This window comes from Equus przewalskii, chromosome 6, assembly GCF_037783145.1.
Source record: "Equus przewalskii isolate Varuska chromosome 6, EquPr2, whole genome shotgun sequence".
Lineage (NCBI taxonomy): Eukaryota > Metazoa > Chordata > Mammalia > Perissodactyla > Equidae > Equus > Equus przewalskii.
Genome location: NC_091836.1, coordinates 32,277,547 through 32,297,877, shown reverse-complemented (window position 1 = coordinate 32,297,877; position 20,331 = coordinate 32,277,547). Strand labels below are relative to the sequence as shown.

The 20,331-nt window shown below is 37.5% G+C and overlaps 2 protein-coding genes across 4 annotated transcripts in view; both read right to left on the bottom strand.

The window, feature by feature from the left end:
• Positions 1 to 2,990: 2,990 nt before the first annotated feature.
• On the bottom strand, positions 2,991 to 9,831 carry LOC103550116 (olfactory receptor 10D1B). The gene is made up of 2 exons (XM_008518850.2): positions 8,828 to 9,831; positions 2,991 to 6,122 (listed from the first exon to the last, which is right to left on the bottom strand). Exons 1-2 carry the CDS (start codon positions 9,701 to 9,703, stop codon positions 6,102 to 6,104), a joined length of 897 nt encoding a protein of 298 aa, XP_008517072.2. The 5' UTR covers positions 9,704 to 9,831; the 3' UTR covers positions 2,991 to 6,101.
• The window catches only part of VWA5A (von Willebrand factor A domain containing 5A), a 46,651-nt gene continuing 29,310 nt past the window's right edge, over positions 2,991 to 20,331 (bottom strand). For 2 of the 3 annotated variants that reach the window (XR_011540902.1, XM_070623335.1), the window contains exons 17-18: positions 10,843 to 10,899; positions 10,001 to 10,590 (exon numbers count right to left, since the gene is read on the bottom strand). Coding sequence is in view for 2 of the 3 variants with exons in the window: in XM_070623335.1 (XP_070479436.1) it covers positions 10,570 to 10,590; positions 10,843 to 10,899 (78 nt within the window). In the remaining variant the exon portion in view is untranslated. Of the gene's footprint in view, positions 6,123 to 10,000; positions 10,591 to 10,842; positions 10,900 to 20,331 lie in introns of those variants that run through there. The other variant, XM_070623336.1, reaches the window with a different exon arrangement.

The window sequence follows — 20,331 nt, the reverse complement described above, 5'->3', positions numbered from 1 at the left end:
ATTCTGAGCTACTAGGGTTTAAGGCTTCAACATCTGAATTTGGGGGGAACACAGGTCAGCCCATAACAGCGAGTAAGACAAACTAGGGGCTGAATGCTGGCTGGAGCACACACTACCTGTAGGATTTTGAAGAAGTTGCCCAAGCTCTCAATCTCATTTTTTAAACTGTAAAATAGAGAAAATAACAATAAGCACTTACCTCACAGGGTTACTATGAGAATGAAAAGAGGTGAGAATGCAAAGGACCTATCACAGTGCTTTTGTTGTTGTTAGTGAGGTCGAGTCTGCGTACAGCAGAGTGAAACCCTGTCGGTCTTCTTGCACCATCTTCTCACCTTCGGGCACTATATCAGACAATTCTCCACTGCTATTCATAGGATTTTCATGGCCAATTTTTTTGGAAGTGGGGGCCAGGTTCTTCTTCCCAGTCTGATTAGTCTGAAACTCCACTAAAACCTATCCACCATGGGTGACCTTGCTGGTACTTGAAATATTGGTGACTTAGCTTTCAACATCACAGCAACACACAGCCACCACAGTATGACAACCAACAGAGGGGTGGTGTGGTTCCCTGATTGGAAACGAACCCAGGCCATTGTGGTGAGAGCACCAAATCTTTTTTTGGGGGGGGGGGGAGGGGGAGGGAAGATTAGCCCTGAGCTAATTGCTGCCCATCCTCCTCTTTTTGCTGAGGAAGACTGGCCCTGAGCTAACATCCATGCCACTCTTCCTCTACTTTATACGTGGGAAGCCTACCACAGCATGGCTTTTGCCAAGCGGTGCCATGTCCTCACCCGGGGTCTGACCCAGCAAACCCTAGGCCGCCGAGAAGCGGAACGTGCCAACTTAACTGCTGCCCCAGCAGGCCGGCCCCAAAAGCACCGAATCTTAACTACAGTATTTATCACATGATAAATGCTCCATAAATCTCAGTTAATCACAACAAAAATTTACATTTTCTTGGTATCTCAATGGTAGCTTCAGTTATCTTTTCCATCTGCAGTTACAACTTAAAAGTCTATCAGCTTGCTTCTTTAAGTCCTATTCAATCTAATATAACCTTTAATCTTGTATTTTTGTTTCTTTTAAGTTTCTTCATCAAATCCTTAATTTCTGGTAGTAGTTACAAGCAGCAGTGGCAACAGCATTTCTGATATTTCCTGAGAATATCAGATCCTATGTTTTGGGGCAAACTGGGAACAGGTTCTTTTTTTTTTTCTTTCTAAGTCTTTTTTTATATCTGCCTATAATTTGTTAGCTATAGCTAAAGCCCAAATAGATGGTGGATTTAGATAAACCATATAATTCCAATATGCATCATTTTTGTGGGATCCTATATTCGAGCATTTAGCATTTCAAAGACTTCAAATGAAAGAAAAGTAATTGTGAGAACTATAACAGGAAACAGAGCCTCCTCCGATTTTGCCTTAATCCGTAAGTATAAGTTAATGTATAGAATGAGTATTTTATATTAAATTAAATTAAAATGGTTATTATACACCATGCTGGCTAGCATTTACCATATACTTATTCTATGTTGAGCCCTGCACTAAACTCTTTACATAGATAGTATCATTCAATCTTCATGGGGACCCAGTGAGTTTGGTGCTTGTATCCTTCTCTTAATAGATTTGAAGAGATTGTGCTCAGAGAGCTTGCCTAACACCATACAAATGACAAGTGGCCAAGAGGGAATTTAAACTCAGATCTGTCTGGCTACAAAGCCCAGCACACTCTTAAACACTGTCCGTAAATACTGTTCTTTATCACTAATATTCTTGAACAATTGTTTTCAAAGAAAAATTTTGCAAGTTGAGAACTACTTTTTTATTGAATTTTTCTTTTTACTTAAAGAAAATATATTTGTTAGGAAACAGAAAAGTGGGGAAGGTAACATATTTATCAAATTCCTATTATGTTCAAGATACAGTGTTAGATGCTTTAAAGAACTTTCTAAGTCAACCTTTATAATTCAGTGAAGAAGGTTTAAATATCTCCATTTTGGCAATTTAAACATAACAATTTATGCTAGTTAAGTAACTTGTTAAAAGTTATAAAATGCATACATTTTAAGATGAAATTCAAACCATATCTGATCCTGTTACTTCTCTTAGCATAAACTATCACTATTCTTCTCAAAGTAGAGCATGAGCCTACTTTGTTCCTAGCAGGTGCTTAATAACATTTAACAAATGTATAGACTGAGGTTCTTGCTATGAGCAAAATGTCGTCTAGAAGTCGTACTTTCATTTATTCATTCAACAAATGAAGGGTTGGGCAACTCTAAACTATAAGTACCCATCTGTGACCTTTCTTCAGCTGCCTGCACTTAGTTAACTGTTACTTGTGAGAGTCATTTTGCCAATACTATTTTCACATGATGAGTTGATGCTTTGTGCTATGATATAAAATTGAAACACAAAGAAATAAGAAGTCAATTGTGTCTGAGATAGGGAAATTTCACAACAAAAATGGCTGTTCAGCTTGAATTTTGAAGGAAGAGTAGAAGTTTCTCCAGCAGAGGAAACCAGGAAGGGCATCCCAAGAAGGGAGAATAAAACTTATAAATGCTCAAAATTGTGAATGAATCTATTTTAAACAATTCTTTTGAATCTCCTCCACTGTCTGTACAAGATTGCTCATTTATGCTTTCATTTTACTAGTCTATATTTTATATATTTCCATTAATACTTGTTATATTTTATTTTAATCATGTGTAAGCTCCATGCTTAGCTATGAGCTTCTGAAGAATAGGACTTGCAGAACTTTGTAACTCCAGTGCTTAGCATAGTAAGTGCTCACTAAATACATGTTTATTGAAAAAACAAGTCAATGAATAAATAAAAAATGCAAAGGGGTAACTTTAGGGAATGGCAAGGACTGTTTAGCTAAGAGTGGGTGTGAGAGAGATGTGTGTGTTGCTGGGTGAACATATGACTTTGAGGGACTAAAAAGGTAGGTTGTGTCCGTTAATTCCACAGATATTATACTGTTTTTCAGTTATTTTATTTTATTTTTTGTTAGTCACTGGTTTTTTTTATTGAGGTATAACTGACATACAGTATTAGATTAGTTTCAGGTGTATCACAAAGTGAATAAACGTGTATAAGTTGTGAAATGGTCACTACAATAAGTCTAGTTTCATCTCTCATCTTACAAAGTTAACACAATACTGTTGACTATATTCCCCATGCTGTACATTACATCTCCATGCCTTATTTATTTTATAACTGGAAGCTTTTACTTCTTAATCCCTTCACTCATTTCACCTCCCCCCTAACATCTTCCCCTCTGGCAACCACAAATCTGTTCTCTGTCTGGGTTTTGCTTTGTTTGTTTGGCTGTTTTGTATATTTGACTCCACATGTAAGTGAAATCATGTGATATTTGAAAAAGAACAAAGCTGGAGGTATCATGCTTCTTGATTTCAAACTATACTACAAAGCTATAGTAATCAATGGTATGGTTTCGTCATAAAAGCAGACAATAGATCAATGGAACAGAATTGAGATCCCAGAAATAAACCCATCCATATATTGTCAATAAATTTACAAGAAAAAAGGTAAGAATATACAATGGGCAAAGAACAGTCTCTTCAATAAATGGTGTTGGGAAAATTGGAGACTCACATGCAAAAGAATGAAACTGGACCACTATCTTTCACCACATCAAAAGTTAACCCAAACAGATTAAAGATTTGAATGTAAGACCTAAAATCATAAAACACCTAGAAGAAAACATAGGCAATAATTTCCTTGACATCAGTCTTAGTGATGTTTTTTGGACCTGATTCCAAAGGCAAGGGAAACAAAATCAAAAACAAACAAATGGGACTACATCAAACTAAAAAGTTTCTGCACAGTGAAAGAAACCATCAACAAAATGAAGAGGCAACCTACTGAATGAGATAAAATATTTGTAAATCACGTATGTGATAAAGGGTCAACATCTAAAATATCTCAAGAACTCATGCCCACTTAATGGTAAAAAACCAGACAATTCAATTAAAAAATGGGCAGAGGACCTGAATAGACGTTTTTCTAAGGAAGACATGCAGATGGCCAGCAGGAACAAGAGAAGATGCTCAACATCACTAATCATCAGAGAAATGCAAATCAAAACCACAAGGAGCTATCACCTTACACCTGTCGGAATAGTTATTATCAAAAAAATAAATAAATAACAAGGGTTGGCAACAATGAGGAGAAAAGGGAATGCTCGTGCACTTTTGGTGGGAATGTAAATTGGTGCAGCCTCTATGGAGAAACAGTATGGAGGTTCCTCAAAAAATTAAGAACAGAGCTACCATATGATCCACCAATTTCACTATTGAGTATCTATCTGAGGAGAACATACACTAATTCAAAAAGATATATGAACCCCTTGGGCTGGCCCAGTGGTGTAGTGGTTAAGTTCACGTGCCATGCTTCAGCGCCCCTGGGTTTGCAGGTTTGGATCCAGGGTACAGACCTAGTACTGCTCATCAAGCGACACTGTGGTGGTATCTCACATAAAATAGAGGAAGATTGGCACAGATGTTAGCTCAGCAACAATCTTCCTCAAGCAAAAAGAGGAAGATTGGTAACAGATGTTAGCTCAGGGCCACTCTTCCTCACACAAAAATAAGATACATGCACCTCTATGTTCATTGCAGCATTATTTACAATAGCCAAGATATGGAAGCAACCTAAGTGTCCACTGATAGATGAATGGATAAAGGAGTTGTGGTAGATACATATATACATGTATATAAATACTACTCAGCTACAATAAAGAATGAAATCTTGCCATTTGTGACTTTGATGCACTTTGAGGGTACTGACTGTCATTTCGCTCAGTTTCCCACTTCCTTATCATGCTTCCTGGGATCATCTTCCAAATAAATTGCTTATACCCAAACCTTTGCCTCAGTGTCTGCTATTGGGCAAATCCAAATTAAATAACATTTTCTATTTTCTTTTTTTCCTGGTAGAAGGAAATCTTAAGGGGAGGCTGGGGATGGTATCTTTGTGCCGTATCTATACATATTGATAGGTATGAAGAACCCACCAAAATATTGCAGCTGTTTAAAACAAACAATTTCTTACATTCTGAAAATTCACATTTACTTGTGAATAAAAACAACAGCAGAAAATAAATGTTGATATACTCACACAATGGGATACTACATTTTGGCGATAATGAATTAATCTTGAACCAATGAAATAATGTGTCAAAAAATGTAAAATTTAAAGCAAATTTCAGCAGAAGTAAATTAATATAAAGTTCAAAAACTTGCAACATGGTATTTAGGGACACAAATATAAGAAGTAAAACATAAAGGAAAACAAGGGAATAATAAGCACAAAATTCAGGAGAGTGATGACTTCTAGAGGGAGTGAAGGGTATGGAATCAGGCTGGGGTCCACTGGGAACACCCAAGCTGCCGACACGATTCTCTTCCTTAAACCAGGTAGTCGACACCAGTGTTCATTGTATCATGGTTCTTTATACTTTACATATTTTGTATTAATATTATTTTTGAATTGTTTGCTATTAAATAAAAGCATTTTTTGTATAAAGACTTCCAACAGGACAATGAAGGATGGCTTTTTGATGTCGCCATTGCAGAATATTATTGAAACAAGCATTTAAATATTTTTTAAACAAGGGATGTAAAATAAAGAGGATAATAAATAATAGATTAGATTATTTCTCACAAATTTAGGATTGCAATAACTACAGGCATTATTGCTCCTGTTACCCTAAGTGAACTAGCAAAACACAAATAATGTTACTTTTTAAAAAAATAACGTTATTCTTTTAGCTTGAATAATCGTTTCTGTAAAGATAAAGTCAGTATTCTTGACCAAAAAAAAAGTTGCATATCAAGTGATGGAAACTTTAATTTCTGACTAGTTATTAATTCACTTCAATCAATACGATTTAGAAGAAATCAGCAGGATCCCAGGGAGAGCGAGAAACACACAGAACAGGCTTCTACTCCTGTGAACACTCTTCTGAAAACCTCTTTCTACAATCCCCCTATGCCATGTGAGTAGCCATCATCTCAGCTCCACTTTTGGCCTCCGTGTGCTAGGTTTCCACTTCAGATGCCCACATTACAGTTTCTCTCTCTGGAACTGTAGGTAAAATAAAATACATAGGTGAAATTCAGAACAGTCATTGGTCACGTAAAAAATTTAGAGAGGAGCAAAAAGGAACAGTGACTGGACACTACAATGGTATGCTGCATAAAATATTGGGATGAACAGAGAAACCTTTAAAGACATCAGAATCCACCTGGAGTCAGCTCTTGGAGGACACTCCTAGACAAAGCTTGAATCCAGTGTCTTAGGAAACGCTGCTACTATAGCCCACGTGGCTCAAAAATACTCTGAACCTCTGCTTCAATATTCTTATTCTTCTCTGGCCACCCTGGTCTTGGGCCTTGATTCTCTGTTTTTGCTCTGCCCCTGTGGATTAAATAGTCTTTTACAAGGTCTACCTGGTTTGGGGTTCCTTCCATTGACATTTTTTTCTCAAATTTGTCTTAGATTGTCCCTTTAATTATAAAACACAGAAAAGTCTCATTCCACTATCAAACCCAACCTGGGCCTCCATACCCCAGGCTGGGACTGACATTCTGGGCTCCTGCTTAGGTTAAAAGAAAGCTCAGATACTACCTGGAGACATGAGAGCTGCCAGCATCTCTCATAAACTCTGGGACAAGCAGAGTGGTCAATTTGTTTAAGGAGATAGGGATAGAGTCATTTTGTGCAAGGTGTTCCTTCAATCCAGGAACAAAGAGCTGAGCTGGAGGGAAAACCTTGAAAAGAGGTCAAATGAATTTTATTTTTCCTGTAAGGGCATTCACTCATAGATGCCATATTATTAAGAGGAATTATCTCTCACATGCCTGCCCTCACCAAAAAAAAAAGGTTGACAAGTGTGTTGCTTCTCCCTGAAAAATATTTCTCAGCCACTCTTCATCTGAGTGAAAACAAAACAAAAAGCCAAACCAAAACAAAACTCCAACATTCAACACCTTTTCTGTGAGGTCCCCTTCCAGTCCCAGAAAAATGTACTCTACATTTTCTGCTTTATTTCATACCTTATGAAATTTAGTATTTCATGTATTTATTTATACAAGAAAGTATATATCATGTATATATTTATCACAGTATTTATCATGAGATTTTCTAGCTAATTGTACATCTGTTTTTCTCCAGAAGACTTTGACTTCATTTTACTAGGATCATGTCTTCTTTATCTTTGCTTTCCTCATCCCTAGCACAGAGTTATTCATCAAATGACATCTGATTGAGCAAAAATAAAAATAAATTGGATCCCATCTTTTATTCTTATATATTGCTTTATTTTGATCATCTGAGCAACTACCACCAGGAAATTGAGGAATGGGAGGAGGTCTTCAAATGGACTCAGAGAGGCTTGAGAAAGGTTTAGGATACACTAAATTTGAAATAATTCGAGAGGTATTTCCACCTTCCCATTTAGGCTCTTGTTTACTGAGAAACAAGGGAGAAATAGGACTGAGAGGGTTTTGAGGAGTTTAGGAGAAGTGACTAGGAAAGAGTTTGTCTTCACTCCAGGAGCAGGTGCTGGCTCCCCCAGTGGCTGGAGGCACGGACACAGTAGTGCTTGTTTGATCTGGCAGGTTCCTTAATTGCTCTCTGATTCTGAGAAGTACAGGCAGGAGAAAAAAAAAAAGGTCTCTGCCTCTGCCCCCTTCTCTTCCATCATCCTCTTCCCAGTATTCTTTTCTCTCTGCACCACTGTTTAGAACAAAGTGTATGCAACTATATTCCCCAAGTGTGATAGGATTCTCAACGAACTCAGTCATGAAAACAACAGCTCACTCTATTCAAATAGCACATTTTTCATTCTTAGCATACTTCAGCCAAAAAATAAAGACATTTAGAAATGGGAACAAAGTTAAATCCTTTCAGTAAACAGAAAAGCCAAAGAAACAAAATAATGACAGCTTGGACCCAGCATCGCCCCTGGTCGTACTGAGCAATACAAAGCCTAGTCCAGGTTTTCTAACACAGAGTCACAGCACAGTCACCCTCCGGAGAGTCCCCATCTGACTTTCCAGGTTCTCGTGCGTGTGCTGCAGTTCTACAGCCAGGACCTGCTTTCAGGCCCACGCCCAACAGATAGGGTTTGCAGGTAGTACATTACACCAGTACCTCCGTTTCACTCATAAGGGACCTGCCTCTGTTCCCAGCCAGAAATCTTTCTCTTTACATAATTTCTTTGTGTTTTTTAGGGTGCTTGAAGCCATGGGGATCTACCTCTCGCACTTTTTTCAACAACACCTAGACCAATAAAATGAGGGCTTATCCAATGCAGACATTTGAGGAGGCAATCACTGCAGCCAAGATGGGGAACTGCTAGGGTGAGGGCAAAAAGAAGAGGAGAAGGGGATGTAGGAGGTTGAAGAAAATAAAGATTGAAGAGCAGAGGTCCTCATCATTCTGCCTACTGGGAAGAGCTCCCACCTTCCCTCATCAGTAGTATATCCTCAAGACAGCTCAAGTCCCAGAGTCAGATGATCAGCCCTAGAGTCTTCATTCTCCTGTTCACTCCCTATGTATCCTTCAACATGTCATTTTAACTCTTCAAATCTTAGTTCCCACATTGTAAAATGGAAATAATCATAAGAATACCTACAGTCTCAAATTAAAAAAATATTTGTGAAAACTACATAAAAATGTTTTATAACACAAGAAGTGTGGGTGATGTGTTAGTTACTGTTCTTTCTCTACAACTGGTCTGGAAGTAAGGCCAGTTGATGCAGAACCTTCCTCAGAGATGATTTTACCTCTTTATTCCTGAGGCTGTAGATCAAGGGGTTCAACATAGGGGTCACCAGGTTATTCAGGACTTGAACAGTTGCATCCAACCAGGGACTTGGAGTTGGCCTTAGGTAGATGAGGACCACTGGCATGTAGAAAAGCAGGATAGCAGTGAGGTGGGCACTGCAGGTAGAGAAGGCATGACGCCGGCCTTCTGCAGAGCGGATCTGCAGGATGGAGTAGACGATACGACTGTAGGAGGTGAGGATGAGAAGGAAGCAGCTGAGGGGCATGAGGCCCACACTAATGAACCCCACCATCTCCAGAGCTGAGGTATCTGCACAAGCCAGCTTCAGCATCACTGGGATATCACAGAAGTAATAGTCCACCTCATTAGGGCCACAGTAGGGCAATTGGAAGGTGAGAGTGGTTAGAAAGGTGGCCTGAATACAGCCAAACAAAGAGGTTCCCATGGCCAAGACTCCACACACTCTGTGACTCATGATTATGGTGTAGCGTAGAGGGTAACATATGGCAACAAAGCGGTCATAGGCCATCACTGTGTACAGGAAACACTCGGTACAGCCCAGGAAATGGTAGAAGAAGAGCTGGGACACGCAGCCTGCATAAGAGATAGCTCGGCTGCTTCCCGAGAGGTAGAAGAGCATCTTAGGGGAACTCACAGAAGGGAAAAATATGTCACACACAGACAGTTTACACAGGAAGAGGTACATGGGGGTGTGAAGCCGAGTGGAGGAGACAATTGCCAGTAGAATGAGCAGGTTCCCCATAAAAGTGAAGATGTAGAAGGACAAAAACAGGACAAAGAGCATGGCCTCCAGATCCTCTGTGTGTGGGATGCCCAATAGGATAAATTCTGTCACTACTGAGGCATTCCTCATAGCTGTGAGAAAGTCAGACCTCAAAAAGGGACCTAAGACACTAAAGTCTGAACACTAACATCAAATTATCAAGCTTTTTGTTGATGAGTGCTTTGGCTATGTTTTCAACAAGCAAGAACCATCCTTCTTATGAACAGCAAGATCTATACAAAAATATCAGGTGAGAAGAAATGGCTATTTCAGAGCCACAGTCTATCTAGTCCTGGAAGGAATGTTTTGCAGAGGCTGATGGTTCTCAATGTTCTCTATGACTAGGTCAGAAGTTTAGAGATATAAACAAAACACTTTCATGTTAAATTAGGAGCTTTTTTACAGTTGTTTAATTCATGGATTTACGCTCTTTAGGCATTGTTATATTTTGAACACTCCCGATACCTTTGAGTTACAAACTCCCACTATTCATTACTCTGAGAAATATTCGGAAAAAGCACTGTGTTAGAAATCAGAACACTTAATTCGATTCCTGGTTTTGTTAAAACAGCTTGTACAATATCTTACATAGACATAGTTTCATCATTTACAAAATGAAAATCATAATTATTATAACAAAAACAACACCAACAACAAAAAAACCCTGGTTTCATAGTAAAGTTTATGAAATGTCTGTGAGAGTATCTGGCAAAAAACATAAATCCAAATGAAAAAAAGCATCTTTTCTTTTATGTATCTTAAACTTCTTCTTTAAGTGCCTTCCTTTAATGTTGGCATTCTATAATTATTTGCAAATAAATATTTTATTAAGTAACATTATTGATAGACCTAGATCACACCCTCTTCAGACCGCATCCTTCCAGACTTGAGAAGTCTAATATCCCCAACTCTATCAGGAGATACTTCTCTGGTTCTTCTGATCCGTTTAGCCTTTTCTAAGTAGACTTAAGGCAACTCTGAAATATTAAGCAAAAGAAATAGTAACAGCAAGGGAACCATCAAATTCATGTTACCATGATGAAGAAAGAAATATAGTGACCCACATAGGAGAAGGTCAAAAACAGCTCTAATGAGGAAGTTTAAACAAGTCAAGAGCAGAATATGGTACCTGGAAGATACAGGGACCTCTTCCTCTCATTACTCACATCATCATCATAATAATACATAGATACATGCATATATAGACATACCATTTAATGAATATTTACCGTGTTCCAAGGACTAGGCTCAACACTTTCAAAATCTGATTCATTTTTTAAATAAACCTAGAAGAAGAAACTATTATTACTACTCCAACCTAAAGATCAAGAAACTGAAGCTTAGAAAAATTAAGCAAGTTGCCCGAGGTTACAAAGCTAGTATGTGACAGAGCTAAGTCTCAGACTTGTTTCATTCCTTTGTCTGTGCCCTTATTCACTGGGAAAATTACCGCCTGCCTCTGCTTTTTAAGACAACATGTTCCACTGCTAGGCAACGACATCCTTCTAGATGGGTTCACATCATTATTTTATACTGGGAAATTCTTCTTGTCTTACTTCTTCCTGGTCATGTTCAGTCTTGACTTTAGAGTACACTTAGCTAGTATCTAATTCCTTAGAGATCAGACAACAGGCTTTTCCAATCTGTTTGACGCTAGACTTTGGTATCAACTCCAGTATAGGAGTTTTCGAGTTATAGAGCCACGTTCAACAAGGGGATTCTAATCACAGACTGTGGTAAATGCCACTGAAAAACATATCAAAAGAAAATGACCAAGCCAAAATGAGTGACTCATATACCACCCTAGGACTTGGCAAAATTGAAGATAGCAAAGAGTGAAACAGTGACATTCTGGGGGGAGAAAAGCTGCTGACAACTTGCTTCTTGTTACTAATTTTAGCCATACCTGAATAGTGTCTCTGAGCAATGCAAATTTCTGTGAGCTCTGGATCATCTTTCCTTGGTCAGCAAAGGCTCTCAGAGGTCTTGGGTTCTTGCCTATGATCAAACACTATGAAAATCTATGACTGTATAATCCTGCTTGATTGCTAAGTTTATGTCAGGAAAAAGAAGTCCCCAAGGACCAGGAAGGTCCCTAGCTGTGGACCTGTTAGTATGTGAGGGGCAGAGGCTAACAGTGAGTCATGGGCAGCAGTTTGAACACTCACACAGTTCCTCTGAGAACAGAGTCAAGATTTCCAAAGTGTTATAACAAGACCTCACATTTACTGTTTCTGAGCAGAGCACAGAGTACTCCAGCCAAAGGAGTTTCAATTCTCCTACTTAAAAGGAATTGAATCTCACAGGGTTTGTAAAATCAAGAACTGTGCATACTCACTCTCCCTAGATTGCTTCCTTGGAAGATTTCTCAGATTCCCTAAGCCCTACTTTGGACTCAGTGATGGCTCTGAGGGAGCAGTTAGTCTGTCAACCTTATTCATCATCCAGCTATGACACAATAGTAATGAGATCATCACAAAGGGATGCTGTACAGTGGGAAACATCTGGGTTCCTCTGAGATTGTTGGCGTGGTAGAATGAGCTTCAATTCTAACCTTAGACCACTTGCAATGCTAGCCCTTTTTTTGGTTGCCCTTTACAACTTCAAGCCTTTGCTTTTGATATCATTTGTCTTAGTGCTTTGAAATTATCTATACATTCGTATGATCATATGGTTATCTCTCATAAACATCAGTATTCAAGACAGAAACCCAAACTGTTAGTAACTATTTATTATGCATCAACCATCATTATGTATCCTTCAAGCCAATACCAAGGAGAAAAACAGTCATACACTGGACACATTCATAGGAGGGTGACCAATATAAATAAAGGGTCTGTAAACCAGTTCAAAAGAAAAATGATTGACTAAATAGATAATATTCAATTAACAATGCATTGTAAGCACTTATCATGTGCAAAGTGCTATGCTAAATTTTTAAATTGTTACATTTAATCTCCAAAAGAAACTTTATAAAGTAGGTGCTACTATTTGACAAAAGGAAGTACAGATTAAATTACTTAAAGATTACTCATCTAGAAAGTGACTGAATTGACCCTTTAATTTCAAAGCCAATGCCTTTAAGCACTATCCTACGATGAATTCCAGAGATGTGGGCTTTGCACTCAAAGAAAAACAGAGATATAATGTGATCTTCAAATGCTTGCAGGGCTGGTAGATAGACTTTCTATGTGGCTGTTCTATGTAATGACTCAGGGATCATTGGCAGATGTGGTAGAAAGATAGATTTATTTTCACTGTAGAAAGGAAGTATTTAATTATAAAAAAAAATGTACACCAATGAAATAAGCAACCTTGTGAAATGGCTAGCTTCTGGTCACTGGAAATATCCATGAACGTGTAAAGAGAATCATCTTTCAGATATGCCTTTAAGTATATTCTCAGATGAAATGAAAAATTTGAGTTAAAGTTCTTACTATTTCTAAAATTATTTGATTTTATTTATGCTGTAAAACTTTTCAATGATACTGACGTAACACAATAAAAGTGGAGTTTTAATATTTAATGATGGCAATTCGACTAACCCCTATGCCAAAGAAATTATGAACTATGAATATGACTATAGTGGTTACAAAAGTAACTATTCTAATGCCAAGACAGTTGTGAAAACATTTTTAAAAGAAGAGAAACATACATCATAGAGGGAGTCCAGATGCTACTCAGTCAGGATTTCCAGATGAGAGTGGCCTATTAGGATTCTTAGCGAATAGAGCATAGTTTTAATAATAGCTAACATTTGCTATACACTGGATCGTGCTCAGTGCTCCATATGTAGTAGCTCTTTCAATTCTCACTAGCAGTCTATTAGGCAGGTAGTATAATTTTCCCCATTTCTAATAGAAAATTTAGTCTCAAAGAGTTTAAGCAATTTAAGCAAGGTAATAGAGTTGGTTAATGGCAGAGATACATCTCAAATCCAACATGATATTACTGCTCCCTTAGAGTTATAAAGAAAAACAAGTTTACAACTAATTCTTATTTCAAATGCTCATTCATAACTAATATAACTTTAAATTTGTGGTTGCTTCAGTTTTCCAATGCACTTTTATGGTGTTTTAATTAATACTCTTGAGAACCAGGTAAGGTGGCTCTTGTTAACCCCATTTTACAAATAAGGACATTGGAACTCAGAGAAATTGCAACTTTCCTAAAGTTATACAGTAGAAGAGCCCAGGCATTCCCAAGCTTAGCTTTCTTTCCACTACATCATCACAGCTTCCCAAAACGACTCCATATAGCAAGCAGCTGTCCCTGTATGAGAGGAGAATTATTAATAGATTCATTTAGAGATTTGGAGGACTCTCATGTATACTCTTACAGTCATTACTGTTTTTGTCTTGTATTCCCTGACAAGATTATGACAAACTATAAGGAGAGTGAGAGCAAGAGCAAGCTCACAAGAAAGAGCGTGCACCTGTGCAAGAGAAGCTTGTTCAGCTCATGCCCTGTTTCATAGAGAATTCATAGGGAATAAGTTCCAGAAAATTCAGTAGATATTTCTCAAGAGAGCTGTCTTTCTATGTTGCTATAGTAGTCTTGTAGGGAAATTTGCCTTATATTTGGATCATCCTTGTTTTAATCAGAGAAAACAGCTTGTCTTGTTGAACTTTTTTTTTCTGTACTCCAGGAACGCAAGTCAGTCAGTGACATATTCCAACAACAACTGGTTTCTTAACTAATCATTCAGAAAAATTTTCTGATTATAAATAGCAGAGCTAAGTCTAGGAATTCTTGGTCCAATAACAGGTGCTTTATTGTTTGTTGGCAGGGATGGGGTCTGAGGTCAATAGCCATGTGTGTTTCTTCCTTTATCTTCAAAGACTCTACAGGGAAGAATTGGATTGTGAGCCAAAAATAGAAGAGAGTAAATGATGTCTACTTACTGGGTGACAAATTTCCTAAGCTGATATTTTCTTTCCTTTCTTTCTTTACTTTTTTTTTTTTTCCTCTTATGGGAAAGTGCTCAATTGCTTTTCCTGGCTTCCTGACAATTTAATGTTTTCTATGGAAGAAGTGTGATCCACCTAATGGAGGAGTTAAAGTAATAAATATAAGAATAAAACATATTTTCTTCATTTTTATTGGGGAGAGATTGGAATGACAGAAATATCAGGGACTTGAATCCCTGGAAACTCTCTTGAGTGACTTGGTATCCTCAATCATCACCAATTCCTAAGTGATTCCTCATGCTTCCATTTGGTCCCCATTCTCACTATCAAAGCCTGTAAACTGATGGGATATAGTTCAGATAACCACAGCAGGCTGGAATCTAGAACAGCCCCTGAATCAGATGGAGCAGACTAAGTACTAGGAGAGAGATCACTAATCTAGCAGAGTCTGAGATATAGCCCAGTTCATGAAGTAAGCTACAGTATCCAATTTCCATGGCACAGGCAGACAAGTAGGTCAAGGTCCAGGAAGAGTAAAACTTTCAGTAAGCAACAGATATACTAGAAGATGTAGTAGAACATCCCTACAAAGGGAAAAACATATTTATAGAGAGAGATATCTCTGTTATGTATATGCATATACCAAATATATCATATATCATTTGTCATATATATCATATAACATATATATACATATAAATATATATATACATATAAATCATATAAGATATATTCATACATCCTCTGGACTTGGATCCAGGGACAGGTTGCAGGACTTCATGAAGGAGAATTGAAAAAAATAACCAGAACTCCAATGCAGAGAGACCAAGGTCATGACCAAGTGACCCAAATCAAGATATGAGCTCAGACAATAAGGGCAAGGTTTTATTATCAGAACTGAAGACACAAGAAGAGTGCAATATAACAGCAAGGAAAATGAAACTGAGGCCTAGAAAAAGCTGCTTTGAGGCCCAGCTGCTTAAAGCTTAAATGCTTCCTTCCAAAGTACAGTACTGGTCCTCAAAGCGGAAGCAGGGCTGTGTCTACAAAGACTGCTCCAAGAGACCCAGCAAGGAGAAGAGGGCAGTAGAGTTTGAGAATCTGCCAGAGTAAGTACCAAAAATATGATAGAACCCAAAGCAGAGTCTGTTCTGATCTATTTTACTCCACTGGACTGAGTAGCAAATTCAGCATTTAAAGAATTTACTTCTGGAAAGCTATATGATTAATAATCACTGTATTTATTATTATATCAATTATTTATTATTTATTAAATATACAACAATAAGATATAATATTATTATGCCAATATGAGATGTTACAAATAGGAGGTATAATAATATGTAATATCTACTTATTAATAATTATAATTATAATGAATCTATGAGTTTGAAAATGATTTCAAATTATTTTATGCAATAGCTAAAATTGGAAAGAGAATAGACAGAGAATTGTCCTTAAGTTTTCTGACCTCTTTTATCACTCAGCCATTTTACCATAAATTTGTGACATTTCAAACTCGTAGTTATTCCCAGAATTCTTCATGGTATCTCAAATCTTCATGTGATTGCTCATCTTTTCTCTTTTGCTTGGAATGCTTGCCTCCCATTTCTTTGCCAGGATAATTTAAGTCCTAATACATGTATTATTTTATCTTTGAAGCCTTTTCTTCCCAATTGGATTGGGTAGGCTAAATATCCTTTTTAGCATTATATTATCATCCTGTTCATAAATCCGGAACATAATTTCCCTGAAATCTAGGATCACATCTTTCCTGTTAATCATTGTATTTTTAGGTCTTAGTACAATTTATTGTACATAAAAGTGTTCAAACAAAAGCCTTCTTTTGTTTTGTGAGAAAGATTCACCCTGAGCTAACATCCATTGCCAATCCTCTTTTTTTCACTTGAGGAAGATTAGCCCTGAGCTAACATCCGTACCAATCTTCCTCTACTTTGTACGTGAGATGCCTCCACAGCATGGCTGATGAGTGGAGTAGGTCCATACCCAGGATCCAAACCTGCAAACCCAAGGCTGCCAAGCAGAGCACACGGAACTTTACTCAGCCACAGGGCCAGCCCCCAACAAATCAGCTTTCTAATATCCTAAAGTAACACTTGTGTGTTTTCCTGAAGAGTCCAACAGCAAAATAGGTGTTGTTAGATATTAACGCTCTTCACCAATTTGTCTGATTCGCCTCTCCTTGTGAGCACAGGAGAGGACCATATTTCCCTGTCCCTTGAAATTAGATGTGGCCATGTTTTGGTCAATGATATAAGCAGAAATGAAATTCACTTCTAGGCAAGAACATTTAAGGACACTGTGAAATTCACCATATTTTCATTTCCTCTGCTTTGATCATCTTGATGCATGTGCTATTATGGAGATGTCATAAATTTGAAGCTTCTTACAATACTAAGCCACTATCGACAGTTACCTAGACATAAAGGAAACACTGTGTGAGTGAGAAATGATTTTTTGGTATGTTAAACCATTGACTTTCTTCTCTCCTTCCTTTTTCCCTGTTTCATTCCCTCTGTTCCTCTCTCCTGCTCTCTCTCTCTCCCCCTTTTTCCCTTTCTCTCTTTCCTATCATATCATAACCCAGTTTATCCTAACACACAATTCACAGAGTTAGAGGCTAAAGTTATTTGGGTCTACTCTCATACACAATAAAATAAGTTGGAAATATGGACTAGTTTATAGGAAACTAAAATTCAGTATGAAAAATTTTAAGTAAGAGGGCTATAAAGTTCAGGAAAGACTGCACAGGGTAAGTAAACTTTAAGCTGGAGACTGAAGGATATTAGCCAGAAGGAAATAAATCCAACCCTGGTTATATCAACTTTCCTCTTACTCTCCTCCTGCATTCAAGCAGCTGAACATAGCTGGAGAAAAACACGCAACTATGATCACTGGTTTTACTTGAAATTTGTAACCACTAACTCAAGCAAGTCCTTGGAGCTGCCTAAAAACACACTTTTCCTGGTATACTCACACATTCACTCTCCTCAACAACCATTTCACCCTTTCTGTCCAAAATATCAAATCTACATATATCAAATCATTATGTTGTACAAACTTATACAATGGTATTTCAGTTACATCTCAATAAAACTGGAAAAAAAACAACAACAAAGAAATGCCTTCCTCCTTCTTCATTGCCAGCTGACAACCTTTGCCTCTATTTTACTGGGAACACAGAAGAAATCAGAGGAGAAATTGCATACATTCTTAACTACCACTTCTCCCAAAGTGCCCCTATCTGCACTCACCTACGGTAGTTTTCTTTGCTACTGGGACTGAATTCTGCTTTCATGTCTCCAAGGCCAACCTCTCCAACTTATCTACTGCTAAAGTTGATTTAAAGTTAATTTAACTTGATTTAACCAGAGCTGGAATTATTTAGTCCTGTCTATTATTCTTTAGTTTCTGGCTTAAAGTTAAATTTTACATAAAGTTTACTCCACAAAGCCTTCTCTCAACATGTACTTCCCTTATCTTGAAACTTTCACGCTACATTGTAATTTCCTGACCATAGCTTTTTAAGGACATTAGTACAATTGTCCCTTCTCTTCTTTGCAATTCTATCTTTTTTCTTCTTTAATGGATCCTTCTTTTCACTTCTCAAATATCTCTCTCATTTATAGCAAGATTCCACAAAAGAAAAAAAAAGTTGTTCATATCGACTCTACATTTCTCCTCTCTGCTCATGTAAAGTCAAGAAGGATTGCAAGAGCTCCATGTGCTCCAGGACAGACCACTTTTCCTCAGCCTCCATGGATAGCAGTACAGAGATAGCCCAGAAGCTCAGCAGTCTTTGGTAAGACCATCCCTTCTCTGGCTTCCTCATCACCATTGGCAAGAATGAAAAAGGGCCCTGGAATTCTTAGAGGTGTTCTTAGAAAAACCCTTCCTGTCCCTATATCTCAAATTCACAGCCAAAGTACTATGATCAGCTTGTATATGATTAATACTAAAAATGTTATGCTCCATAAACATTAGCCCTTGCTCAGTTTTAGAAAATCATTCTTCATCTTCTGACCTCTAATTGCTACAAGACTCTTTTGGTAGTGAGGCAACATCATTCTAGAATTTCTTATTCTACTTTCCTGTTTTTCATTTTTTTCCGAATCACATAATATCCTCTAATATACTGTATGTTTTACTTAGGCAACTGCTTGTCTTCCTCCACTAGGATGCAAATTCCTTGATGGTAAGAGTTTTATTTGTTTTGTTCACCACTGTATCCCCAACATCTAAAAGAGTGTCTGGAACACAGTAGGCACTCAATAAATGTTGATTTAATATATTATTGAATTCTCTATTTAACCCACTCCAATCAGACTATCATTCTAACTTCACCAAAATAGCTCTCTCAGGCCACCAACAATTTTCATGTTGATCAAGCCAGGGGTCAATTCTAATTCATCATGTTTTTTGATATGTCAGGACCATGTGTCACAGTAGTTCACGATGTTCTTCTTGAGCTACTTATTATATTTGACTTCCAGATACATACTCTTTCTTAGCTTTATCTTTCTATCTTCTCATCTATCTTCATCACATTATTCTCACCTCCAAATGCTGGAGTGCCCAAGGGTTCAATTGCCACGCCTTTTATCTTTATATTCACTCCATAGAATGCTTCCCCTCCCCACACCTTACCAACAAACCAACAGGGCTTCGTTATAAGAGTATATTACAGCTGAAATAGTCACAAGGCACAGATTCTCTCTGAGAAATACTTAAGGATGCCTAAAGTCAATAGAGGAGACAAAAATAAGGACACTAGTGGAATTTGAAGCCACTGGCAACTACAGCTAAAGAAAACATTAAACACATCCAAATTCCTAGCCAGATTAACATAAAACCTCACAAATCAAGTCTCTTTAACTCAATTCTTTTACCCAATACATCATATCTGGCTTTCAGCAAAAAATTCCAAGGCATGCTAAAAGACAAGAGAAAACATAGTCTGAAAGCATCAGAACCAGACTTAGCTATCACTAAAATGTTGGATTTATCAGATAGGGAATTTAAAATAACTATGACTCATATGTTAATAGCTCTAATGGAAAAAGTACACCATGTACAAGAAAAGATGGATAAACAGAGAGATGGTAACTCTAAAAGGAATCAATATGAAATACTAGAAAATGAAAACACTGTAACAGAAATGAAGGATGTCTTTGATGGGCTCTCTGTTAGACTTTGCATGACTGAGTAAAACGTCTTTGAGCTGGAAGACAGTCCAATAGAAACTTCCAAACTGAAATGCAAAGAGAACAACAACAAAAACAGAGTAGAATATCCAAAAACTGGCCTCTGGGACAATTTCAAAAGGTATAACAGATGTGTATTTGGAATATAAGAAAGAGAAGAGAGAATGGAGCAGAGAAATATTTAAAGCAATAATGGCCAAAAATTTTCCATCAGTAATGACAAAGAAAACCACAGATCCAAGAAGCTCAGATAACACCAAGCAGGATAAATATGAAAATATCTCCACTTATGTGTTTCATGTTCAAACTATAGAAAACCAAAGACAAAGAGACAATTTTGGAAGAAGCCAGAGTGGGGGAAAGCACTTTACCCAGAAAGGAAAAGGAATAAGAATTACAGCAGATTCCTGCCGAAAACTATACAAGTGAGAAAAGAGTGGAGGGAAATATTTAAAGTGTTGAAATGTCTGAAGTGTAGGATATAAAGTTCTACAGAAAGTAAAATTATCCCTCAAAAGTGAAGGAGAAATAAAGACTTTCCCAAACAAAAACTAGGGAAATCCATTTCCAGCAGACCTGTTCT

Coding starts and splice junctions, on each gene's coding strand:
- LOC103550116 (XM_008518850.2), bottom strand. CDS start 9,703: ATGAGGAATGCCTCAGTAGTGACAGAATTTATCCTATTGGGCATCCCA. Junction 6,123..8,827: donor ACAGCCTCAGGAATAAAGAG/GTAAAATCATCT, acceptor TTTTACCTACAG/TTCCAGAGAGAGAAACTGTA.